We start from the raw sequence: 26,998 nt of genomic DNA on the forward strand, positions 1-26,998 counted from the left end.
AAAAAAGTGCTCCATCCAAAGAAATCCTTTCACAGGAGTGGAAGAAATGTTGCCCTTAATGTTCTCCACTCCTGGGTATTTAGTTTCTACTAAGGTAGGTCAATTGGCTGCTGGAGTTTTATGTTCGCTACTTTTTTTGAGTCCGCAGCAGCTAGAATATGTTACTCACCGCCCTGTGCTGGTGCTGATGATTGCGTACGCTGTAGCATAAACACTTAAACCTCATTCAGCACACCAGGAATTTAAAACAAATCAGCAAGAGGTCCTTACAGAGAAATGGAATCTGAATCTAACCTATGAAAGTACAACTGAATGTTTCACAAATTTAGTTTGGCTCAACTCTCATTCCAACATTGGTTTCTCTTTGCCCTCTTTGTGAGGATAGTTGTACGTCACATTAAATGATGAAGAGATAGGTAATAAACAATCTACCTACAACTTTGTATTTTTTACTACAGACTCTCCGGCACATTAGAACTTTCAGTGAAAGTTGGACTGCTATAGATATTGATTAAGGAAAATTTAATAGTAAGTCAGAGCACAAAGAGCTATTGGAGAGCCAAAAAACCCCACATTTACAATGCATCGTGTGACTGAATGATGTATGTTGAGTTAGGATATTTTACTTATGTAATCAAAGATGACATACTTTAAAATATGACTCATTGCATGTAACAACCTATATTTAATGTATCATATACAACATTTCCGCATCCTCAAAGTATTTTAGGAACAAGTTTTGCATTTAGCAGAAATTACAATAGGGCCATATGTACACAAAGAAAGCTAAGTATATAATAAGATTTGCACATATCTTCCATGATCAGTGTGCCTTACAGTTAGATTTATACTACCACTGTCAAAATGCTAAGTCCTTTAATATGGTAAATGTTTATTCAGATAGTTAAAACAGGGCTTAATTTTTCTAGAAATCAACACAGTAAATTGTACCATAAAAGATACCATTGGTAAAGCATAGCAGTGATATAACATACTATCCACTGAAGTCTACAAGATCCATCCAGGACTTAATAAATGATGGGAACACAGGCGATCTCAAGAACATATGGCAAAACCCTGATACAAATGCAATAGTAAGCCAAGTTACTTACGGACTATTGAGGAAAGCAAGAGGGAAGTATGGGAATACCAAATCCTGTTTTAATCCTCCTCCCATAACCAGAAGTTTGGAAAACTAAAGAGCATTTCAGTCTTTCCAGGTGAGATGCTTAATTTCTACATCCGATATTTTGAAAAATGTTTTAGGACTAGTTTGTTTACAGCAAATAGTTCTTTCAACACTCAGAGTAACATTTTTTCAAGTCATTAATGTAGGAGAATCCGTAGAGGTTGAAATGAAAAGAGCCTACAAAATTTAGAGGGAAATTTGAAATGCCGGACTCCTTCTCTAGCTGACATTGTTCAATAGAGGAAGCCTATCAGAGAACTTACTAGAGCTAAATTCTTTCTGGTCTGAGGATTTAGCTGTTGAGGCTGTAAAATAATGTGCTATTCTATAATGTGAATGAATATATAAAGTGCCAGTGATGTGTGCCAATATTACACAGGTAGGGAAGAGCAGCAGCTGGAGTAAGAGGTAGCTAGAGCAAAAGACTGAAATTTTTTTTGCTTTCTAGTGCTGCCAGTAGAGAGGACCTATGCCTGCCGATGGGGGTTGGGGGTGGGGCGGGGAGCAGAGTGAGGGCAGCCAGCTTCTGCAGTGTAACTGAGCATGTTCAGTCCATGTGAGCATTAGGGTTGCCAGGTGTCCGGTTTTCGACTGGAACACCTGGTCGAAAAGGGACCCTGGTAGCTCCAGTCAGCACTGCTGACCGGGCAGTTAAAAGTCCAGTTGGCGGTGCAGCAGGACTAAGGCAGGCTCCCTACTTGGTTCCACTCAGCTCCTCAGAAGCGATGTCATGTCCCTCAGTTACTAGGCAGAGGCACAGTGCTCCCCCCACCGCCTATGTGTCGCCCCCACCCCCTATGTGTGCTGGGATTGGCTTTAAAGGTTTGGTGAGGCCATTTGGGAAGAACAACATGGGGTCCTACAATCTATGAGCTAATTTCTGCCCTTCATACACAAACACACATTCACCCCTGCTTCTCTGGTACTTATAACACTGCTATCTCCTGACAATTTCCTGCAACCCCCCATCACTTCAGCTGTGTCTGACCCCCCACTCACCTCTTTCCTCTCAGCATAGCCTGAGAAGTTTCCATGTGCAGAAGGGCAGGTATAGGATTCAGTCTGTGCCACAGGCCCCTGGTACTGAAATCACACAGGAGTGTCTGTTTAGTTAGAAATGAATTCCTGCTCATTACTTACTTGAACATGGGAAATTTGAATTAGGGAGTTTCCTGGTGTTTATTTTAGTTCTTATGCAATTTAAGTTAAGGGCTGATTCTGTGGCTTAAACTGTCCCCACATATTCCTTACAATATTCCATCTAGCCACACACCCAGAAAAGCATTCACAGAATCGTACATGGAATATTTGAGTCCTTTTTTTAAAGAAACATCACTTATTTGCAATATTGTTTTATGCCTGTATATACTTTTTAACCAAAGATATATAGTCCATGAAATTCTGCTTGTCACAATATTGTTAGTTTAGAAACACATTTAGGAAAAAGATTTGCATTTGTCTTTGTTTTTCTTTTTTTCTGTCTCAGGATTCTCAGAGGATGTGATCCAAACCTAGGCATCACAAACTACAAACAACCTTTGGCAACAGGAAAACTGTATCCTGTCTTAGGCTGTTCATGTGTGTGTGAAAGCAAACACATGTAAAGCAAAGTACCTCGTGGGTTGTTTCAAAATGTTGGAAGACATGAGACTGATGATCCCAAATGACTGGAAAAGAACAGGGCCACTGAGATGAGAACAATGTCACTAGCTGTCTAGCAAAGGAATGTGTGTCAAGTTGTTAGTTCAGCACTTGGCTAAGAGTTGAACAGCTAATCAGGTTAAGTATCAGAGGGGTAGCCGTGTTAGTCTGGATCTGTAAAAGTGGCAAAGAGTCCTGTGGCACCTTATAAACTAACAGACGTATTGGAGCATAAGCGTTCGAGGATGAATACCCACTTCGTCAGATGCATGTAGTGGAAATTTCCACTACACGCATCTGATGAAGTGGATATTCACCCACGAACGCTTATGCTCCAATACATCTGTTAGTTTATAAGGTGCCTCAGGACTCTTTGCCGCTAATCAGGTTAGTTTCCTACAGGTAAATCTGACGACACAATGCTACAGCACTAGGCCTCTTCTGTATAATTTTTTATGCTGAATCTTGCATTTATCAGTGGTTCAAAACCTTTTCTGTATCTTCTGTGCTGAAAGAGTGCAAGCAGCATAATTAGTATAACTGAAGCTACCAGTGCTCCTCCGATAGTGGATCCAACCATAATAGCCCAAGCATGTGTTTCTTCAAGTGAATCTGTAATTACAGAAAGAACATCTGAGTTATACAATGGGAATAATTTTGCTTCTAAAATCACAAAGGAGGAGGAGCAAATATTAGACTCTCCTTTAACAACAGTAGGACTATTATAACTTGTATTGCTGTAGCACCCAAAGGCTGCAGTCAGGGTCAGGGCTCCATTGTGTAGGCAATGTGCAAATATACAATAAAACACAATCCTTGCTGCAAGTGTTTATAATCTAATTTAAGACTAGATACAAGAAGCGAGTGTAAAAAATGGAGGGAATGAGAAAGGAGGGACAATGAAAAGAGGGACAGGAGCACAGAGTTAAAAAGCCTAGTTATGCACAATTTGCAAGTTTTGGGTCAGGGTTTTATTTATTTAGGTAGCTTTGAGATAAATAAGGAAAAATGAATGGTCTCAGCTATATTCACTATTGTGAAATGCTAGAACACAGTATGTTCTTATCAGTCTGTCCATCCCAACCCCACATGGCAGAACAGGGCTTGGTCTTTTCATTGTCCCTCTCAGTAGCTTATTTTGGGTAAAATATTCAGAAGCGACTCAGTGACTTAGAAGCCGAAGAGTATGTCTACACAGCAGAAAAAGACCTGCAGCAGCAAGTTGCAGAACCCGGGTCAAGTGACTCGGCCTTGCGGGCTCTGCTGCAGGGCTAAAAATAGCAGCATAGACATTTGGGCTCAGGCTGAAGTCCATCCTCTAAGACCCTCCCAACTCTCTAGGTTTCGGAATCTGGGCTCCAGCCTAAGTCCGAATAGCTACACTGCTAGTTTTATCCCCTGCAATGTGAGCCTGACCCATGCTCTGAGATTCACTGCTCCTGTTTTTTGGTTGGATTTTTTTTTTTTTGCAGTTTAGTTTCATTTTCTAAGTCTCAGTTTCAAAAGTAAGGCTCCTTAAGTCTCTTGAAAATGGGCACTTAGGCTTCTAAGTCACTTACACATTTCTGACAATTTTACCCTATGTATTCCTGGTGTCAGTTACGGTACTACCATCTTCACCCTACACTGACTTTCAGTGAGACTTAGGCAGCTTGGATCCCTAAGCCCTTTTTGAAAAATGTGACTTAGGTGCATATGAAAATGTTGCTCTTAATGGTCAGTTATCTGAAGACCTTTATGTGAAAACTTGAGTGGCCCAGTCTCTTACTCTGCAATTCCTTTAGCACTTCTGTTAGTTACCTGACAGGTCAATGGCATAGCTGTAGCCAAGTTGTTCTGCAGCAAGAAAGAGTTGTGCGTTGGTCACAGGAGGGAAGAAAGGGACTATGTTGAACATCCTGTTGTGCCCAATAGGGGCCAGCTCCAGAGGCCAAGCATTCTCAGAGGGGTTAAATTGTTTCATCCACACATCAAAGATGGCATCAGTAAAGGAATGAAGGACCTGTCAATTCAAATACACATACACACACATATAAACACCTTTCTGGTTCCAACAGCTCCAACATTTTGTGCTTTTAAAAAAATCCCCAGGACAGGATTGGTTTGGAAGTAGGAAATATCAGTAAATATCACAACTTATGTGTGTGGACGCTGTCGCACTGAAGAGTGCTGAACTCCCTAGCAGCTGGATTGGCCCCCTGTAATCTGCCCTACACTTAGCTGCGCTGCCTCAGGAGCCCAGCAAGGCCCAAGCTATGACTCACCGAGTGTCACAATTCAGTCCCACTGGGGAAGGAAGCTTGGCCGTTCCTTCTCCTTATGCAGCTGCTTTCCTCAAGGGGGCGGGTCAGCCGTGTTGACCAGTGTACTGAGAGAGCAGAGCCTTGGTTCTGCTGGTCCCTCACCCTGCCAGCCTACTCCCTGCCCACCTGTGCTGGCTTTAGAGTAGCAACCCGGTGGTTACTGTTTGCTCCATAAAATGTAACCTGCAACGCAAGTAGCCCATGCAAAAGAGTTGGGGGTGTATAGTCCCCTACATGGGCTCATAAAACAGTTTAAAATTGAGCTCTAATCTAAGACAAAGAATAAAGAGAAATGAGGGCCAGACTTTCCAGCCCATTGGATCAGCCTTACACTGGTAAGGGCAGGGAAGCTAAGTTGGTCTAGTTTATATGCCACGGAGCCAGTAAAAGTACAAAATGTCAATTGAAGTAGAATGGGGGCCATTTTATTATACACAGGTGTGTCACTTGCTACACTGCTCCCTCTGTCCCTTGAAGTCGGAGTTACACCAAACTGGACATTCTTAAGGTGCGTCTACAATTGAGCTGGAAGGTGTGACTCCCAGCTCACACCAACACATCCGAGCTAGCCGCAATGGCACAGGTGGCTGCTCAGCCTGGCCGCTCCGAGTATAATCCCACCCGGCCCCCTACAAACATATTCAGGCAGATACCCTGAGCTGCCAGCTATGTTGCTGCCGCCATGCTGCTACTTTTAGGCCCTAGCTCAAGTAGCGCTAGCGTGGGTATGTCTACACAAGCTGGGAATCACACCTTTCAGCTCAAATGTAGACATACGCCCAAGCTTTCTGAGACTCATACTAAGTGGACCAAATTCCGAGGCAATGTGTAAAGGGTGAAGGGTGTCAGTTACACCTTGGTAAGTGGATATGAGTCTAAAAACCAAGTCTAGGGGAATCTATATGAAGCCTACATGGGTGTAACATACATGTTTTAGGGGCCAATGAAGGTGTAAGTTACATCAACTTATTCTCTTTCTCAACTTAAACTCGCTTCTGAATTTGGCCATGGGAGTCCTCACTCCTTTGGCTTTAGTCTTCAGGAAACAGTCTTCTAATTAGCATTAGTAACCCTCCCAGAACTCTGATGCAGCAAAGACACAAAAACAAATTATTTTGCATTTTTTTAAAAATTCTCTGAAAACAGAAGGTCCTGATGAACTGGAAAAGAGCTACAGTAATCTCTGTAGTGGGCAAAAAGAAGATCTGGAAAGTGGTCTGTCAAATCGATAATGCCAAGTTCAAAACACTTCAGCTATGGTACAAAAGATTTCAGAGCTACCAGAGAAGAAAAGCATTGTCCAGTGTTGTTTAATGTGAGCTATTTTCTCCACATTGGAATTTTTGAAATGCATAGTTTTCCATTCTTTTTTCTGTTTTCCCTCCTCACTAATTTTTTCTTTGGGTGCTCAGCACATTTGAAAATCAGGCCACTTATTTAGGTGCCTAAAAACCTTAACTCTAGGTACTCACTTTTGCAGAGGTTGACCTAAGAATTTAGTTACAGGACTTTGGGTGAGCACACCCTTTCAAATGCAAGTATTTCTTCAGAGAGCAGGTTTTTGGTTAGCCACCAGAGGGAGCCCATACACTCCAGAGAAAGAGAGTGGACATATATATGTCAAAATGGACATATAGCACATAGGAAGAGGGGTTTAGAACAAAGTTTACAGAAATGTTTACAACATCCAATTCTTTTCAACGTAATGACAATTCTCCGTTTCCTTAAGCTGAGCTAGCTGCTTCATCCTTGGCTGTTCCGGCATGCTCAGATAGCAACAGCAGCAAGACTCTTTGGGCTAGATTCACAAAGGGATTTAGCAAAAAGAAAAGGAGTACTTGTGGCACCTTAGAGACTAACAAATTTATTAGAGCATAAGCTTTCGTGAGCTACAGCTCACTTCATTGGATGCATTTGGTGGAAAAAACAGAGGGGAGATTGATATACACACACAGAGAACATGAAACAATGGGTTTTATCATACACACTGTAAGGAGAGTGATCACTTAAGATGAGCCATCACCAGCAGCAGGGGGAAGGAGGAAAACCTTTCATGGTGACAAGCAAGGTTGGCTATTTCCAGCAGTTAACAAGAATATCTGAGGAACAGTGGGGGGTGAGGTGGGGGGGAGAAATAACATGGGGAAATAGTTTTACTTTGTGTAATGACTCATCCATTCCCAGTCTCTATTCAAGCCTAAATTAATTGTATCCAGTTTGCAAATTAATTCCAATTCAGCAGTCTCTCGTTGGAGTCTGTTTTTGAAGATTTTTGTTGAAGGATAGCCACTCTCAGGTCTGTAATCGAGTGACCAAAGAGATTGAAGTGTTCTCCGACTGGTTTTTGAATGTTATAATTCTTGACGTCTGATTTGTGTCCATTCATTCTTTTACATAGAGACTGTCCAGTTTGACCAATGTACATGGCAGAGGGGCATTGCTGGCACATGATGGCATATATCACATTGGTAGATGCGCAGGTGAACGAGCCTCTGATAGTGTGGGTGATGTGATTAGGCCCTATGATGGTGTCCCCTGAATAGATATGTGGACAGAGTTGGCAATGGGCTTTGTTGCAACCCCCACTTTGCCCAGGCTTGGCCCCCGCTCCACCCCTTCCTCCAAGCCCCCATCCTCACACCACCTCTTCCCACCCCCCCCGCTCCTGCCCTTGCCCCTGTCCCACCTCTTTCTGCTCCCTCCTCTGCCTCTTCCTGCCCCCACTCCTTCCCCTCCGCCTCAGCGCCTCCTCCATGCTGCGGAACAGCTGATTCACGGTGAGCAGGAGGGCTGGGTGGGAGTGGGAGGCTCTGACCCAAGGGCTAACAGTGGGTGCTAAGCAGTCACTGCTCCAGACCCAGAGCACCCACAGAGTCGGTATCTATATATTTTAAATATCTGAAAAAAGTGCCCAGAGAGTTGGGATGGTGCAGGGAGTCTTTTTAAAACAAAATTGAAGAAAAACATTATTTGGACTGTGATAGGGCCCAAAAGGTGCTTCCCAGAGAGGATCACAATCCCTGCTGAAAAGAATATCTTTGCTGCTCTTCATTCTTTACAATGTTACAAGCAATGTAAGGGTGCAGATAGCAGATGGCGTAATAAGGTTCAACCATTTTTGTGCAAATATCCCTCATCACTATTTAAGTCAGATACCATATAAAATAGGATGGAGTCCCCCACCTCTTTCCCCCCTCCCATTTTGCCTCTCCTCATGCATTTAAGATTCTGATCTAGCAATTGGATTGGAGAAGGCAGGTCCTTTCGCCCACATGAAGCTCCTCTGAGGTCACCCTGAGATTGCAGGATCAGGCTCTAACTCTTGTATATACACCATTCTCTTGTATATACACCCCCCCTTACTGTGTACAGCATACAACACCAAATTAAACTCCTTTCCATCCACCTGATAACAAACGATTTACACCATGCCACATCACTCCTGAATTTGGTCCAGAGTTTTCCAGAATTGTGCTGGAAATTGTACTTGTTGTAGTAGCCAGACAAGGTACTAACAAACTGTTGTATCAGCCAGGCAAGGTACTAATAAGCTTCAACAGGACTTTATTTTCAAAATGGAAACCCCTTTACCGAGCTGCTGCTGCACCCTCTGTAGCTTTCTCCCAGCTTCTCAACTCCTCCCCCCTCCTACCTGTTTCTTGTCCTTTCAGATTCCCAACAGCCAGTGCTCCCAATTCTAATAACTACAAGCAACATCTAAACACCACAGTACTACAAGGCACCTGCTAGAAAAAGTTGTCCTTTTCAGACAACTATCCAGTACCAAGACAGGGGGCCAAATTCATTACTGATGTAACTATTGTCTTCAATATCCACACGAGAAAACTTTAATCCGCCAACCACCAGATGAAAAGTAATCCACTGTATAAAATAATGCCATCATGAACTAAAGATTTTTCCTGTTCAGTTTTTTAAAATTGTGTTTCTTTTATTTTAAAACACAGCTACCCAGCAGGCATCTCATTTCAGCCAATATCTGAACTCGCAGTCACAGCTCACTGCTGACCCTCGTTCATTAAAAATCTAAATGTGTTTTCAAAAAGAGGCTTAGGAGTAAGAAGTGAACATCATGGACAGATATAAAAACTCGGAAGGAAATAAATTGGGGAGCTACTGTCTGGTCATTTGGGCTAATACCTACACACAATAATTATGCCTTCATCTACCAAAGGCAGCCAGCTCTAGAAACATGTAATATTAAAAAACTTTTCAGTAAATTTGGCAAGTACCTGTGTGGAGAAAAAAGTATGTAACAGGCTCAGCTACTGAGAATACTTTTGCTCACTGCTGTCTGCTTTATTTTTAGAGTTCTGTGTTGTACTGAAGTACCAGTACAATTACATGATTTTATCCCCCAGAACACATTGAAAATGAGATGTAGTTCCTCAGCCTATCCCAGTGAGCTGAGTTTTAAATAAACAAATAAACTACTGACACAAAGCCAAGCTAAATCTGATTTCAGTGAAAATTAGGTGTGTAACTACCTCTGAGCATCTGGGCTTGATATCCTAAAATATACAATCCTACTCTCAAAATCTCTTCTGCTGAGACATCTACAAGAATAAGAGGAGCTAAATGTAAAATTAAAAGTCAAGTTGTGTCAGACCAGCAGCTCTTCCACTTTGAATGGCTGCTGTTCTTCCCTAAAAGCTGACTTTGGATTGCACTAACCTTGACAATTCTTCCCACTTTATTTAACTCCTAGTAGATATGGCAATATAAAATACAAGAGGAGAAACTTTTATTTTGTATTTGAAGTAGTCATTTTTAGTCTACGCACTTCACTTCACTTCACTTCTATCCTCCAAATTCTTGGTGAGAAAACTGCCTAAGAGGTGTTGTGACAATTGGGCCTTCAAATTGACCCTAATTGTGAGTTCAGCTGTAAATAGTGAGTATAAGTTCATAAGATGTCACAATAACCTGTAAAATAAATGTTGATGGGACAAGATGCAAAAGTGTGACAGAAAGACTGGATTAGTCAAAACAAAATGACCTACTGATGTAATTCAAGGGCGGTGTTAAACGCATGCTTGATAAACAGGTAAAGTGTGGGACCAAAAATCAATGAACCAACATTGGTGTGTCATAAACTAGGCCTAATTGGTGGACATAGTACCACCATTCTCTTTGTAGTTCCTTAAAGAATTAAACTTTAGGGAGAAAAATTGGCAATTGGAGCAAAGCTTCACCATCATGGCTGCCCCTCCATCATCTTTGGGGTGCTTTGGGGCACTTAGCCTTTGTCCTCCTGATCCTCAGAGATGTCCGGGCCAGAGAGGGGGATCCAGATGACACTGTCACCTCTACTGGCTCCAGCTGAATCTTACACACCATCTGGGATGAAACTGGATCAGACTTTAACAACAGCAGCAACACAACATCTCCAGCCCATCTCACCTAACTTCTTCTCTTTTCCCCAAAAGGACCATTATTACCATCTTTGATACCATCTAACAGGCACTCCCACACGGGGGGTTTCCTCGTGAAAACTCTCTCGAGCTAACAGTGCAAAGGAACAAGGGATATTGTTAAAATTAGAGGTTTACTTAATACTTAACATTTCAAAGGCTATCATTGTTTTCCTTCTTTTCTGTAGCTTTAATAAAAGGTTAGAAGGATTTTTAATGGTTTATTTGTCATGGGACAAAGTAGGTTGGGGTCTCTATATGCCAAACCCCAGGCCTTGTTTAAGACTGTTTAATGTTGGACCATGACTGGATTATGTGAACACTATTGGCCCATATATGCCACCTAGATTAATACAAAAGAGGCATATTCAGTTGCAATCACATTAGGAAAATGACATACCACAAAGATTGGATCATTGGCTGCAGCATGAGAGGAAGCGCTGGTTCCATTCAGGAAAGAGTGAACCAAGTTATGCAGGCTCACCACTGGGGAGACAAAGGGTCCATCTGGTTTACCAAACCCTTCCAGGGCATTCCTGTGCATGCGATAAGACAAGAGTTAAGTAACCACCTATTGACCAGCACTACCTCCAAATGTATGTATAAAAGGTATCTTTGGGCTGAACATGTTATAGGAGTTGGGGCACAAACCTGAAGCTGAAATTAGAATTCCGGAAAAAAGGAGGATTATCAAACTCTTGAAGTGAAAGGCAGTTCTGGATATCTTCCATGGTTGGCAACCGCTCGCTAGACTTCCCTTGTGGGTTCCTCCGTAGACTCCCTTCATTAGTCCCATTACACAGTGTAACCAGACGGTTGTAATCATCCAAGCTTAGATTAAAATCAGAATTGCATGGAACAATTAGAATAGGATGTTGGAGGGTGAGGGGGTTCACTCTGACAGAGTCAATAGACGCTGTACACTCAGTCCCCCACCAAAACCACTGGGACAGCTCACGTTCCAGAAGTTAAACACACTTGCAAGTGTTTGCAGGATCAGAGCCTCAGTTGGCTACAGAAGTTTTGTACCAGAAAAGCAAATGGTCATACTGCTAATCTGAGCTGGAATCGTAAGGCTGCTTGTAAATTTATCATCTTTGAACTGGTTCCAACTTTCACATTTCCACCTTTAAGAAGCTCATGAAGGAGATTGATATGGATGTTAGCAAGTGGGTGCCATATCTGTCAACAGGATAATGTGGCTAGTTAAATGTCAGTGGATCAACTAATTTACTGTCAGTTATACTTCCTTAGCTGATATGTAGCATAGCTGCCCAACCAAAAACAATTACAACTGGCCCATGTCATAGCAGCTCCTCCTACCCTTCCCCACCTGCTATTTGGCAGGGATGGAGAGAGTTATTGTAGCATAAGCCAGAGTCTTTACTGCCGCCACCCATCACTTTGAGTTGGGAAGGAAATTATGCACCACTTTTTTCTTTGTTCACTGTTCAGCCCAAGCTTGGGACAGTCTGTGTGCTTGTTTCTCCCACACTGTACCCCACCTGTTGGCCCCATCAACAGGCCATTGGATATGAGAATATTCTGCTCCCACTGAAGTCACTGGCAAAACTTCCATTCCTTTCAAAGGCAACGGAAATCCACGTGTGTGGATACCTGCACCTTCACAAAGCCCCAAACACTAAATCTAAAACTGCAGTGGACTCCAGGCAGAGGCAGGTGTCCATCCACATGAAGTCAGATGCAGGATTGGACGCTAATATATGACAAAGAATTCTCTACATGCATCAAAAATGAGAACGATATTACAAGTTGCCACATGGATGTGGATAAGATTTAGAGGACAGTCTATGATATTGTATTCTTTGATGCATGTGTGATCATGTAATTAAAGATCATATTATACACATAGCAGTGTTATGGTCACACGTTCAACCTTAGCTGTCTCATTTCCTGTCATTTGAGGTTTTAATGTATAGCTTTACCATTAAGTGTACATAAGTTTTTGTATTTTGATTTCCTTGTTTTCTTCCCAAGAAGTTAAAAGGAAAATCCAAAGTTTTTAAGTCCCAGTAGATGAGCTTACAAGACTCTCCCCTCTTGCAGAGTTCACAAATTTGCCCTGAGGAGGCTCTGTCTTCCACCTGCTATATGGCAGTTGAAGTTACAGCAGGGCTTTCATTATGGCTTGATTTTCAGTTGCTTAGATACATGTGCAAATTTCATCATTTGGACTGAAACATACCATGTTTTGCCTCAGGACAGAAGTGCATTTTTGGAAATCTGAGCACATGTCCATCCAGCTATTTGAGTTGTGGAAAAAAACAAGAAAGAATTTCCCCATTCTTTGTACTTTGCATTTATTTTTTCTTGCACAATTCAAAAACAGCTGAAACTTTCAGGCTGACCAGGCTTCGCTGAGTCTTTGCAAAGAATTTAATATAAAGAAGGCCCTATATCTATTAAAGAAATTCACAGCAGCTTGACTATATAGACCGTAGTTACACTAGTGCAAACCCCTAAAGCAGAAGCATTGCACTGTGCAAAGCAAGGCTTATGCTGAGGCTGGTAATGTACCAAATTCAACTACACTGATATAAGCCCTGCTTTGCACTGGTGCAGCATGTAAACATCAGGGGTTTCCACCAGTGTAACTACATGTTTACAATGGCACAAATTTCCTTAAAGTAGACCCGGTCTCACTTGGGCCCCTTGGCCCAGAGCAATGCAGTAAGGATGGTGGTGGGCTGTGGCAATGCGGGGACTGGCTGATGGCTAGACAGTTATTCAGTGTTCCAGACCTTACCCTGTTTAAGGGGAGAGAGATGGAATATGAACAGCATTGCATCCTATTTTGTCAAGCATGCTGTTATCCACTATCCAACAATCATGTGTTGTTTTTATATCAATTAGTGTGAGGAGTCCTGTAACGCCCGGGATAGAAGTGGTGAACAGACTCATAGACTTTAGGGTCAGAAGGGATTATTGTGATCATCTAGTCTGACCTCCTGCACATTGCAGGCCACAGAACCTGCAATAGACCCTTAACCTCTGGTTGAGTTACTGAAGTCCTCAAATCATGGTTTAAAGACTTCAAGTTACAGAGAATTCACAATTTACACTAGCTTAAACCTGCAAGTGACCCGTGCCCCATGGGAGATGTGAAGTGAAGCACAAGAATCATATGACAGTTGCAAAGAATCCAGAAGCTTCTGTTTAATTTTAAATTAAAATGCATATTCACAGACTACTGAAATGAAAGAGGAAAAATCCCTCTCCTGTAACATTAGTGAAGGAAGCGTTTAGAAATTTCAGTGTTCAAGTCAAAAACCCATATTATTCTTCATTCTTCTGACAAGAAGAGGGTAGCAGCTGTACGCTATATGAAAAGGCCAAGATTTTCAAAAAATCAGTGCCTAAAGTTAGGCTTTGGAGTAGATATTTAGATACTCATATAAGTGGCCTGATTTCTAAAAGTGCTGACCCATGGATGCCGGAACGAGGGGGCCAAGGGACCATAGCCATTCTACTTTTTGCCACGGGCCTGTCCCCCTGCCCCTCATCTTCCCCCCAAAGCCCCACTCCCTGGCCTGGCCGGAAGCTGGAGCCCGGCCTAGCTAAGTGTGGTCCAGGGAGCCAGGCAGCTCTGGGGAGCTGTGGATCTTCCACCTGCCTGGGGTGGGGAGTCTGAGATCAATCCCTGGCCCATGTCCCTGCCCCCCAGGTCTCCTGCCCAGGGCAGATGGAGGGTGTGTAGCTCCCCACAGCTATCTAGGTGACTCTTCAACCTCCAAGGCTCCGCCTTCTGGCCAGGCCAGAAGCCGGAGTCAGGTAAGAGTCGAATGGGCAGCTATGGACAGAGGGAGGGGCCCGGGCTCCCCAGCCCAGCTCCTGCTTCCAACTCAGCCATGAGGGGGGATGCAGGGAGCAGAGAAGGGGCAGGGCTGCAGTAGGGGCCTCATGACAACCCCACTTTTAGTAAGAATCTGTCACCCCTGTGCTGAGCAGCTCCCAAGGCCTTCATGCCACTCCAAGCTTGGATGAAAAGTGCTACAGAAGTATTATATTTTGCTGTGTTATTGAATGTCCACTTGTACATCTTAAGGTTCCAATCCTGCATTTGAACCCACAGTCGAATCCCGGCACTCACACAAAGCCCCATTGACTCCAATTGGGAAATGCCTAACTATAGTCAGTTGCAGGATCAGGGACTTATTTTGCAAGAAACCAGTTCAATCTCATTTTAAAAAACTATTTCTAAATCTGAGGTAACATCCTGGCGTCATTGATGTCAATGCAAAAATTCCCACTGATTGCAATAGGGCTAGAATCTCACTTCTGGTATTTTCCAGTCCAACTGAATAGGCATAGATTTTTCAGTCTAATATGAGCTCACTATTAAACACACAAAAAAATTCCTATTGACAAAATTTTCAAGGGCTCTTGGTTGGCAGCGTGAGCTAACGTACTAGTATTGCTCCTCTAAATAATTAGTCTCTAGTATGGCAAACACTTCTAACACCTCAGTCAGTCTTAAAATTACTGTCTTTAAGTAAAGTCCTGAATCAAATTTAAAAAAAAAACAATATAAAAATGCAGAATATATCTGAGGAAATCTTGAATGACATCCACCTTTAGCCCATCCACTAAGTTTCACAATTTTTACAAGGAAATCTAGGTTCTTTTTCTCGCAGTTCGTGCAAGTTGAAAGAGAAGTTCATGCTGTTAGTGGCTAATGAAAACAAGTGTTAGTTAGAATGCTGGTTTCCCCACACATTCTATTACCTATTGCACACTATTGCCCAGTGTGAGAACCTTGAATTCTGACTTATTAGGCTTGGATCTTCTGGTCTTGATGCTCCAAAAAGCTGATCTGTACACACATCGCACTCATTTCTACCTGTGGCAAAATTCCAATAGGGCAATGCAAAGGATTCATTGCCAATCAGTCGCTATAATAAAAAGAAACTTATTAGCACAAAATAATTCTTTAAAAACAGAAAGAGACGTTACTGATACCTGGCTCGTCTATATTTTGATATTTGAAACCACACTGCAGTTTTCTCAGAATATTGTTTCAACTTCCTTCAGGCTATTAGTTCACTGATTCAGATCCAAGGAAGGCTGGCAGTTACCTTAACTAAACACTGTACCATCTGATGGCCTCATATGTTAAGTGGTTCCTAGTTCTGATTCCTACTGAAAGTGCTGATGGCCCAAAAAGTGGTGATTCTGACATTCTTGGGAGTCAGTAAAGAGACCAAGGGCACAGAGTGGCCCAGCATGATGACAGAAATAACCTGAATAAACATAGAGGCTGAACCACCTTCTCTCCCCTAGAGTTGGACACTTCCGATGAAGTCTGAGGCATGCTGGCTATATAAAAAAAAGTATATTGCACCTGCTTTTGTAATAATTGTTCTTTTCTTTTTTTTTTTTAAAGGAGGGTGAGGAGCAGGGGATAGAAGACCAGAGTCTTCAAACCAATCAGCACCTCCTGAGTGCTAAATTCACTTTTAAAACAAGGTTAATTTCATTGTCTAGGGACTGTAGCCCCGACATGCAGTTATGCCCGGGAACTCTGTGTTGGCGAAATAGAGATTCAAAGTAATATGGGAAAATCACAATAGTAAGAGCCATGCAAGCATCTTTGAATAGGATGTGTTGCTAACCTGGAGATCTTTTTCCAGTAGCAGCAAATGGTACCTATGCCAAGTAACAAAGGCAGGTCCTTGGTGGGAGAAATCTATAGCGGTGAATGGGCGGCCAGGTCCTACAAACAGGAAAGCACAGTAAGAACTAGAGCATCCTATTAAAGTTAAATAGACAAAGAGTACTTTACATAACCTCCTTTATGAGTTTAAAGCTTCATTAAATGGAATTCATGCTAGAATGGTATCCATCAGAAATATAAACATTTTAAAAGGGTTGGTGGGATTTTTTTTAAATTTTGAAATTGATTAAAATGTTCACCAAAATTTCACATTCCAAAAAAGGGGGGCAGTTAGACAACATTTTGCACATTTTTCTGATGTTTGACCAGCTATAATTTGAAAGGAAGCCCTTCATTAATCTTCATTGTGTCATAAATCATAGTTATTGTCTTGTATGTACAACATGGTATCACTATGTTATTCAATGGTAACATAGTGCAGCTTCCTGCAGCTCCCATTGTCCAGGAATGGCGAACCGCAGCCACTGGGAGCTGTGGGCGGACATGCAAATGTAAACAAACTGTCTGGCAGCCCACCAGCAGATTACCCTGACGGGCCACATGCGCAGACGCCGACTTCTACTGGTGCCAGTGAGTGCTTGAACCCCCTCTGCTCCCTGCCCTGCCCCCTCCAACCCCCATTCCAACCCCTTCCCCAAAGTCCCCACCCCAACTCCACCTCCTCCCGCCCCCATTCCAACTCCTTCCCCAAATCCCCGTCCGGCCCTGCCTCTTCCCCGCCTCCTCCCCTGAGCATGCCACATTCCCGCTCCTCCCCTGTCCCTCCCAAAGCCTGTTTGGTGGTGGCAAGTACTGGGAGGTAGGCAGAGGAGTGGAAACACAGCGCACTCAGGGGAGGAGGTGGAGGAGGAGGTGAGGTGAGGTGAGGCAGGGTGGGGTGGGGCAGGGAGCTTGGCTGCCAGTGGCTGGAGAGGACCCACTAATTTTTCCCCATGGGTACTCCAGCCCCGGAGCACCCATGGAGTCGGCGCCTATGGGCCAGTGGGCTGCAGGTTGCCCACCACTGGTCTAGAGCCTCCAAAATGTTTAGGCGCCTAACTCCAACTGAAATTAATTAAGCCAATGGGAGTTAAATGCCTAAATACCTATGAGGATTGGGAACTAAATAACTTACACAAAGTCACAGAGGAAATCTATGGCAGAGCAAAAACTTGAATCCAGATTTCAGACTAGCACCCTAACCGCTGGACCATTCCTCCTTTCGCCATGACTTGATCACTTTTCAACTTACTTACCTTTGTTCAATGATTACATTTTTACCACGTTCTTTACGGTCTAGGTGCCTTAGTAAAGAAAAGTACCCACCTAATAGAGTGTCCCTGACTGAGTAGTAATGAAGCCACACAAAGTAGTTGTAAATACTACAGTTTGTAACTTGTGGTTCAGTTCCATTGGGCCCAAGGAGACTCAGCCAGTGCTGTGTAGCAATCACATAGTCTGGGTGAGTGGTATTCTTTGCACGGTCTAAAGCATCTAAGAACTGCTCTCTCTCTGCCGCAGTCAAGGCATGGACATTTTTCCGGACAAGAAGTGGCTTCCTTTCATCGCAGTTGGGGCCAGTCCAGCCAAACTTGCAGTCACCACAGTTATAGCCAGCAAAGTTTCCTGTGTTAAGAGAGAATGTGGGTTTAGGAAAATGTGTCTATATTACTCAGTGCACAAAAGAAACTGAGACTGAAATGCAAAGAAATTGAGTTTGTTAGTCTGTCTTTTCCCTAGTGATTTCTATTCTGGCAAGGTTCAGCAGCTGAGAATATTGGCAGCTTTGTCAATGCTTAACTAAAATGATGGCTTATTTCCCAGTAACGCAGCAGGGCCAAGGTTTGTAGAAGGCTGGTTATCAAGATAAAGAGCCAGATAAAGGGCTGGATCCTGCAAGGAACTAAGAACCCTGGCCCTGATCCAGCAAAGCATTTAAATATGCCCATAGTCTCATTGAACTTAATAGGACTACTCACCTGCCTAGGTTAAGCAGATAATAAAGTGTTTTGCTAGATTGGGCCCAGAGTACTCAGCATCGTACAGGACCAAGCCCAAAGACATGATGTCTGACAAAGACTCTGGCTCTTTAAGCATATTTTAAAAATAACAAACTGCAGGGCGGCTGCTGGTGGCACACTGAGGTATCATTAAATGGTGCAGTGATACTATGTAAAAGTATGAAAAATTGTATTGTGCTATGTGTACAGGTCTTTTCTCACCCCATTGCCTTATGTCTAACACAGGCAGGCATCCCTCTGTTGACAAGTACTTTCTGTGCTTAAGTCTGCTCAGGTTTTTACAGTATTATGAAAAGCTCTGGAATACATGGTCTACGGAAGTACAGTAATCCCATATGGCTCAGTTTTAGCGCTGTCACATAGTATAGAGCCAAATAAGCTTATAACAACAAAGTGCAAATTTATTCTACAACTAATTCGTAAGAGCTTTTAGGATTGCCACTGGGCAATCCTGTCAGTTACTAAGCTTTATTAAATACTTTTAGAATTACTTAAATGGGATTTCAATCTTTTTCTGTTTTCCCAGCCTGAATATCAATTTTACTTCCACAGGTTAATGTCAAAATTATTCTTTCCACCAAATGAACTAGCCCATCCACTTTTCTTTGAAAACTGTAATGGTTTAATGTATTAGGAATTAATAATGTGATTAATTTCAGACCTGGATTGAATTTTACCGTGTTGTACTCGGGTTCAGCACACATTCAAAATATAGAAATTTAACTTAGAAAATTGAAAAAGAGGCAAGAGTAATGAATGCTGATAACTCCTTATAGCTTTCAGTGATTTTAAGCACTTCCTTATCCAACCATTGTCACGATCCGTGCCAGAAATTGCTATGATCGCTTAACAATAATCCCTTGTAGCAGGTAAACAATCATATATCAAATTCTGCTGTCAATTACTTCAGCTTTATGTTTCTGTAGCTGAGATCAGAATCTAGCCCAACTACAAAACCCTTGTAATTTGAATTGAAGTGTAAGTGTAATTAGTGTCAATTGCCAATTTACAGGGGCCACATACTAATACATCCATTCCTAAATCATGCTTGTAAAGTGCTTTGTCTAATTCAAAACATACAGCTTATTCAAATAAGAATAAGCTTCTTTCCCCCCTCTGGTATGTCTGTCTCAAGAATTGCAATCACTCCTTTTCATTTTAAGAATTTGCAAAAGCTGAGTCGAACACAAGGTACAGTAGGTGCACTTAAATGAATTGGAAAAAGCATGCAACAGATGCAAAGTTTACATCTGAAAAGAACTAATGTTTGTATGTTGTCTTTCAGTTTGACTTATGCCAAAATGTACTTGACATCTATTTTAAAGAGTTGATATTTTTGTATCTACCAGCATATTAAGTCAATCCTTTACGGAAAGCAAGGTTGTGAAAGCAGCTTTACAATGGGTTCTTTGACCACAATTCTCTTTGGAAAGAAGGGGGAAAGGAATCGGGTTTCACTGATCACAGTTTAGTATCACATTAAACAAAGAAGAACAAAAGCATTATATCTGCTTAGGACTAAAAAAAGGAAAGAAAAATATGATTAAGTAAAGTGCATGATTCAACAAAAAAACTAAATCAAACTTCAGAAAACTATTAGATTACTTAGCCTGGGCCCCTAAAAACCAATGACTAGTGTTTCTCAAAAATGCTCAGCACCCAAAACTGTTATACTTTCAAAAGAGTTCAACTCCCCAATAGGCAACTAAAAGATGTGGCCAAATTTCCAAAAGTGGGAGCCATTGGGTACTCAGTAATTAGTAAAATCAAGCAATTTATCTGGATACTTAAGGGCTTGTCTACACTGTGGAGCAAAGCACACCAGAAGGGTGTAAACTGTATAGTGGTCTAAAGTGCTGCACTCTAATTGCCCCGCAAAGATCTTGCGGATGCACTCTAAAAGTATCGAGTGCATATTGCTGTAGTTCCATTTGAAACAGTTAATGCACACTAGGATTCTTTTACTGTGTCAGCAGCAGGGTCTACACAGAGCAGTTAGAGCACAATACTTTAGAGAGCTCTACAATTTACACCACGCTAGCATGTGTTGCAGACAAGACCTTTCTATGGATATTGAAAATCTTGGCCACTGCCTCTTAGAAAATCCTTCTCCAGTGTTGCTTACAAATTGCCACTAATGATGTGCTGTGCCGAACAGGCATATTCTACCCCAGTACAATCATCTATATAGCAAGTGGAGTTACACCCTAGCTATCTAAGAGACTTGATGAAGACAACACAAAATGTTGCCCACCAGAAATGTTCAAACTTGGACACTCAGCAACTGGACCAATTTGCAGAATGAAAGAAAAGCATGCATACAACAACCAACAATCACTGTGTGGAAACTATTAAAACCAATCCGACTCCTGATTCAGCACAGACCTTTTAACATTTCCCTGGAAGTGCCCCTGCATTCAGTATCAATCTGGTTAAATCAAAATAGAGTCCAGATGATTTCTCTTAAAGTTATCTCTTGAGTAGCAAATGTTGCTCCTGTATTTACAGAATGGAAACTGTAAAGAGGAGGAGTATAAAGGAACCCAAGATAAAAGAGAGGAAAAATAGTGCGGTAATGAAGGCAAAGAAAAGCTGGATGGAAAAGATGTGAGGAAAATGACTGCTCCAAAGAAAGAACAAAGGATTAAACAATGTCAAGTTCAAGTCAGCTAGCTTACGACCCAAACCTGCAAACACTTACTCATATACTTAACTTTACTTCCATAAGTAGTCCAATATCAACTAGATTTGACTTCAATGGGGCTTCTCAGATGAGTAATGTTAAGCATATGAGTAGGATTGGGGACTTGATTCCTTAAACTTTAAAGCATCAGGTTTTGAATATTTAAATTCTTTAGAATTAAAGGTTTCAATCAACTTAGATATTCTACCACAGCTACATGACCAGACAGCAAGTGTGAACAATCGGGACTCTGTTTTCAGGGAGGTATAATTGCTTATATAAGACAAAGCCTGTAATCTCGGGATGTCTGGTCACCTTAACCACAGCAGCTAAATCATTATATAGAGGACTTTTGCATGAGAGGATCGCTGTTCTGCAAGCACACTTAAAATCCCATGGTATTTGCAATAAGAGTACAGATTGGTAAAGCTATTCTTGGTCAGAATTTTCTCTCTCTCTCTCTCTCACACACACACACACACACACACACAGACAAACACAATCTCTCACATTTGCCCATGTGCATGCCCCACATTGAATATAATTAAGCATGCTGTGCACCAGGCCCTGATCCAGGAAAGCCTGCCTGTACAGAAAAGTATTTAAGCACTTGCTTAAACTCAAACACATGCCCAAGTACTTTCCTGAATCAGGATCCAAATGGCTACCTGTGACACCTGCATTTAGTTTGCTAAGCATTTGGGGATCTTTTGAAATAAAAAGAGAGATAGTAATGCAATTTATTATTATTATTTTATGTTATTATTTGTAAAGTGTTTTGAAAATATGAAATGCTGGATTGATATTATCAGTCTAGCCAAAGACCGAGAGACAAAAACTGATTTATACGAGGGTGACCAGATGACAAGAACAAAATATCGGGACACATGGGGGGACAGCCACAGGCTCACGCCCCACCAAGGCCGGCTCTAGGTTTTTTGCCGCCCCAAGTGAAAAAAAAAAAAAAGCTGGAGTGCCGCCGAAGCAAAATATCGGGACAAATGGTGTCCCAATCATGCATTGGTTGGGACGCGGGACAAACAACTAAATATTAGGATAGTCCCGATTTTATCAGGACGTCTGATCACCTTAATTTATACCGGTAAGCCTTCTATTATTTTAGACAGGGCTGGTAGCACTACCTATTATTAAGTTTGCTCAACACTTCCCATTACAAGACCCTGTTTTCAGTTGCTTATAACTTTGTGAAACTTCAACTGTTTGGACTCAAATTTTCCATGCCAGGTGTTTGCCTCAGGCTGAATTTTATTTTTATTTTTTGAAAAATATTCAAACAAAATGCTTCAGTCTTGAATGAGAATGAGGGTAGGCTAGGGGAAATGTTGTATTGCTCATGTTAAAAAATTCTGCCACCCTTTTTTTTTTGGACAGCTCTAACACCCTCATGCTTTGGAGCAGGAACCTGAAATTTGGTAGGGGAATGGCCTTTATGTCATGGATGTGCCTTTTGGCTTCCCCGTGAAAAACTGCCCAAATTTGGCCAAGTTATAATCCTTTGAAAAATGACAGTTGGCACATGCTCTTTGATTTTTGGCAGTTAAATCACCAAAGATTCCATCATCGCTGAGCATGTGCCACTGAGCATGTGCTCAGAGCTCCTAGTGCCAACCAGACTGCATGTGCCATCCCCACACAGCGACTGAGCTCCAGTCTAGGGTTACAGGGGCAAAGCTGGACTTTCCTTGTAATGGCTGCTCCAAACTATTGCAGACCAGAGAGTGGCTGTGCACCAAAACTGAAATCATGGGGCCTGTCTCTCGTGTGCCCTCAGTGTCCTCCCCTGCCAATGCGAAGGCAGTGTAGAGAAGAAAGCTGTCTTATTCAAATGCAGAGGAGACAAAAGCTGGACTGGGTAAGAAGGAAAGCAGTTGATTGGTACAAGGAGTCTGGTGAGACTGGAACTATTTGGACAAGGAGACTGGGTCTCGGGGTGGGGAGTGGAAACTTAGACTGGTTGGGCAAGGAAACTGGGAGAGAGATGGGGCCAGTGAGGAAAACAGTGGGGAACTGGGAGCCAAATGGCTTGGAGAGAGAATGGATAGGAGCTGGATGGAAGGGAAAGATGGGGAGTAGTTGGACAAGGAGATTGGGAACCAGTGCATAGTATCCTACCTAACAACCCAGATTTCAGACTAATTCTCCAATTTGCAGAGGGGTGCATAGAGGGGGGACAAGACAGATTTGTGAGAGTTACGGTCAATGGGCGAACTAGAACAAAGAGCCTGAAACAAGGAGCTAGGAAGGGGGGTGAACAGTGAGAATGGATGAGGAGTCTAGAGAGTCTGACTGAGACTGGGAGCCAGTTTGGAGTGGGGAGAGACGGTTTGGCAGAGGAGCTATGAGAGAAGAACTGGGACTGGCTGGGCAAGGAGACTGGGCAGCAGGAGTCAAGCTTCAGGGAAAAGGTGGAAGTGTCTGTGCCCACGAAAGAACACTCTCCTATATAGCCTAGAGTGGAACCCAAGATTCCAGAATCTCACCATTCCTCAGCAAATATCTGTGAAACCCACTGGCATAGTGAGTTTCTCATCACCCTCTAGTGCTGTCCTCATAGAGGATGACAAGCTACAACTGCTATAAATTACTCTGTTAGCTCAAGTGGCAGAGGTTGAGCAGTGACTCTAAAGGTTCTACTCCTGCTGGTGACCCATGTGGGGTTTCCATATGATGGAATTGCTTTTTTTCCCCAGGTTTTTTTTTAATACATAGAAAATTTTACACACAAATCTACATTAAAAGAACATTATTAAGGTTGCAAAGTCAAACACTCCAAAGTTAGGAAATGCCAGAGTTAAGGTGGCCTTTGCATATATATTATGATACAGACTTTATAAACATGATCACATACTATTTTTTCCATATTTTTTCCTGCTTGGTTCAGTGTGCAGGATGGACCGGCTCTGGGGAAGGAGCAGGGTTGTGTCATTTGTAGAACCTCTGTCTCATTTGTTGCTGAAGGTGGAAGGTGTGCAGTGAATGAGACAGGGAACCCCCCCCAAAAAAAAAAAGAGAGAGAGAGAGAAAGGACAGCTCATGGTTATGGCAGTTGAATGCTGTACTGAAGAACTGGAGTCTATCCCTGTCTCTGTCACAGAGTTTCTGGGTAATGCTGGGCAAGTCTGAAACCAAGCAGTTCACAGATGGTCACTAACTGTTTATTACATTTTCTGGATGCCTGAGATGAGACCCTAGGCTGTGATTTGCAAGAGCACTGAGCACTGACAGCTCCAACTGAAGTCAGTGGGAGCTATGCTTTGAAAATAAAAAGTGCTACTTAATGCAAATGCTCTGAATAAGCAGGCCCCAATTATCTCAAACTGGGCACCCAAACTTAGTAGATACTTTTAACCTTAATCTCTTTGGCCTGGCTGCACAAAGGAGCCAGAGAAAGAATGACTCGTAGCCTTCTGGTTAGGGTACTCGCTTAAGAGGGAGATCTGGGGCCAATCTCCCTGCTCCAATAACTTGTTAATCATTTTTCTACAGTGGAACAACTTCACCAGGAGATAATGAGAGACCCAAACATCAGAAGCTCCCATAGTTCAGTGGTTAAAGTACTCTCCTAGGAGGTGGGTTACCCCTCTTCAAAGCTTTTCTCCTCATCAGTCACAGGGGGAATTGAACCTTGGTCTCCCACATCCTGGGCAAGCAGTCTAACCACTGAGCTAAAGCTAGGGGGTGGGGGTCAGGGGGAAGGAACACCCCCTCCACTGGCTGGATTTTGAATGGAACCTGGTCCTGTAGGCAGCCTCTACCAAATTGAGCCCCATAGGTAAGATAAGTTTCAGAGTAGCAGCCGTGTTAGTCTGTATCCGCAAAAAGAACAGGAGGACTTGTGGCACCTTAGAGACTAACACATTTATTTGAACATAAGCTTTCGTGAGCTACAGCTCACTCCCTGCAGTTTATGGTCTTCACTGGGACTCAGATGGGAAACAGGTATCCACATGCAAGTGAGGCAGCAGAGCACGTGCTCCTAAGGAACTGCAACAGTAGAAATTTAGTCGACAAGTGAGGTGAGGCAACAACTGAGCAGGGGTTTTGTGGATCACAGCAAAGCCAAAAAGTCATAGGTGCCTAAGTACCTTTGTGGATCTGGGCTTCCGTTCCCCATCTGTAAAACAGGGATAATACCATCCCCACACCTCACAGGGGTGCTAGGAAGAAACCTTAATTAATGTTTATGAAGCACTCAGATACTCCAGTGATGAGTGCCACAGACAGGCCCATGAAGAAAGTAATAATTCTGTCTTCAGTGCAGGCTTTGAATAATGTATAGTGAATAAGGCCTAGGACCCACATTGAACAACAAGGAGAAACCAACATATTGACTAGCTGCTCATTCACTGAGCACTGTCTATCCTGTGCACTGAATGACGCAGGGGTCCTGTGGAAAGATTAGTATGTGATCATGTAATTAAAGACTGAAACATAATGCATACGCACAAGATAAGGTGGGGTGGGGTGGTGGGCCAAATTAAGCTTGCACAGGCAAACTTAATTCTGGCACTTTCCTAACTTCTGAGTGTCTGACTTTTCAACTTTAATAGTGTTCTGTTAACATTATCTTTTATACATAGTTCTATATAATAGCATAGAAAAAAGACAAGAGTTCATGACCAAATGCTCCAGTCTTCTAAAAGCTTATGCCTGCACTTACAGTTAGTTATGCACAATTAAGGCTTAATTCTGCAGTCCTTAGTCAGATGAATCATCCTGTTGAAGTCAGCATGCTATAGGATATTGAGGACTTGATGTTCATATAGTGTACCCAGGACTTGAAGTCAATGGGACTGCTTATCTAAGGTTCGGTCTGCACTGCAAATTCAACTGCATTGGAGGCTGCTCCAATTCAATTTTCTTTCCACAAAGTTAAACCACTGTTCCATTTTTCAGCATTGACGAGACTCAGTTATCTTGTAAGCACTGTACTAAACCCCTGCATGTGTCCAAATTTTACCACTATTATTAAAGCACTACTAAGTCCTGTTGGCTTTAACACAATTCTTAATATTAGGTCCTGTCAGCACTGCAAAGCAGGACTAAGTTTACCAGTTGGGATCTCTGACATCCATGAAATTTTCAGGACAGACACTGCAAAATATTACCCTGGCAGTAATTAATCCCAACTCAACATTACACAGGTGTACAGCTTCATCCATACACATTTCTACAGTCACAAACCCTGTCTATCCTACCTAACAAACCAGATTTAAATATGGGGAGAGGGGGAATGGAACAGCCTTATGGTCAAACCATGTAACAATAATGGGGAAGGGGGTTCCTGACCTGTGAGTACAGGGGGAAAAAACAAAATTTAAGCATGAGAGAGAACCATGCCCTAACCCCATTTGGTGTCTAGCCCAGCTCATGTTCCTCTCTCACCGGTAGAGTACAGCTTTGCCATATTTGTAGTGCAGCTGGGAGGGATCACCCTTCCTGATCCCTTTTCCACAATCAGGGATTTGCTCTTCTCTGGAGCAGAGTTAGTCCTCCTCTCACCTGTGCACTGGCAGCTCTGATTGAAGAACTTCAGGGGCCATCGTTCCCGGTCATCCACGTTGCGGAGGGCGTATGGGCCGCGCCATGGCCTGGTGTCCACCTGCACCTCCCTGCACGATCCCCTGCCCTGCTGGGAGCCACACACATTGCCTGGCTCTTGCCCCCAGGCTGGGCAGCAGCGCTTGGCCAGCAGCGCCTCTGCTGTCATGCAGACACGGGGGAACTGCGCCACAGCCTGCGGCGCGCAGCAGCAGCTCAGGTAGCCCAGGAGAGCAGATGAGAGCCATCTCACCCACTGTAGCTGGGAGGTCATTGCTGCAGGGACCACGTTCTATGCCAGGTTTGGCTTCCAGCAATCAAGGACAGGAGCGAGGGTGTTTCATGAACAGCCTCTGGACAAGAGGAGGACCGCAATTTTTCTCAGATTCTCAGCAGACTGGGGCTCTGACTGACTGAGATAATTTCCTTCGCTGCTTATGATGTTGGCATTTGGGGTGTTTGTTTAATCCTTGACTCGAACTGCCTTTGCTCT

General features: G+C 42.8%; 1 protein-coding gene across 1 annotated transcript; it reads right to left on the minus strand.

The window, feature by feature from the left end:
- Positions 1-573: 573 nt before the first annotated feature.
- DCT (dopachrome tautomerase) lies at positions 574-26,983 on the minus strand. The gene is made up of 8 exons (XM_038415439.2): positions 26,467-26,983; positions 17,566-17,865; positions 16,199-16,299; positions 15,312-15,478; positions 11,217-11,396; positions 10,966-11,101; positions 4,631-4,832; positions 574-3,442 (listed from the first exon to the last, which is right to left on the minus strand). The coding sequence occupies exons 1-8, from the start codon at positions 26,777-26,779 to the stop codon at positions 3,261-3,263; spliced, it is 1,581 nt and encodes a 526-aa protein (XP_038271367.1). The 5' UTR covers positions 26,780-26,983; the 3' UTR covers positions 574-3,260.
- Positions 26,984-26,998: the final 15 nt, after the last annotated feature.

This window comes from Dermochelys coriacea, chromosome 1 (assembly GCF_009764565.3).
Source record: "Dermochelys coriacea isolate rDerCor1 chromosome 1, rDerCor1.pri.v4, whole genome shotgun sequence".
NCBI classification, from domain to species: domain Eukaryota; kingdom Metazoa; phylum Chordata; order Testudines; family Dermochelyidae; genus Dermochelys; species Dermochelys coriacea.

Coding starts and splice junctions, on each gene's coding strand:
- DCT (XM_038415439.2), bottom strand. CDS start 26,779: ATGACCTCCCAGCTACAGTGGGTGAGATGGCTCTCATCTGCTCTCCTG. Junction 16,300..17,565: donor AGTCAGGGACACTCTATTAG/GTGGGTACTTTT, acceptor TCCTGTTTGTAG/GACCTGGCCGCCCATTCACC. Junction 11,397..15,311: donor TGGGCAATAGTGTGCAATAG/GTAATAGAATGT, acceptor TTTTAATCTAAG/CTTGGATGATTACAACCGTC.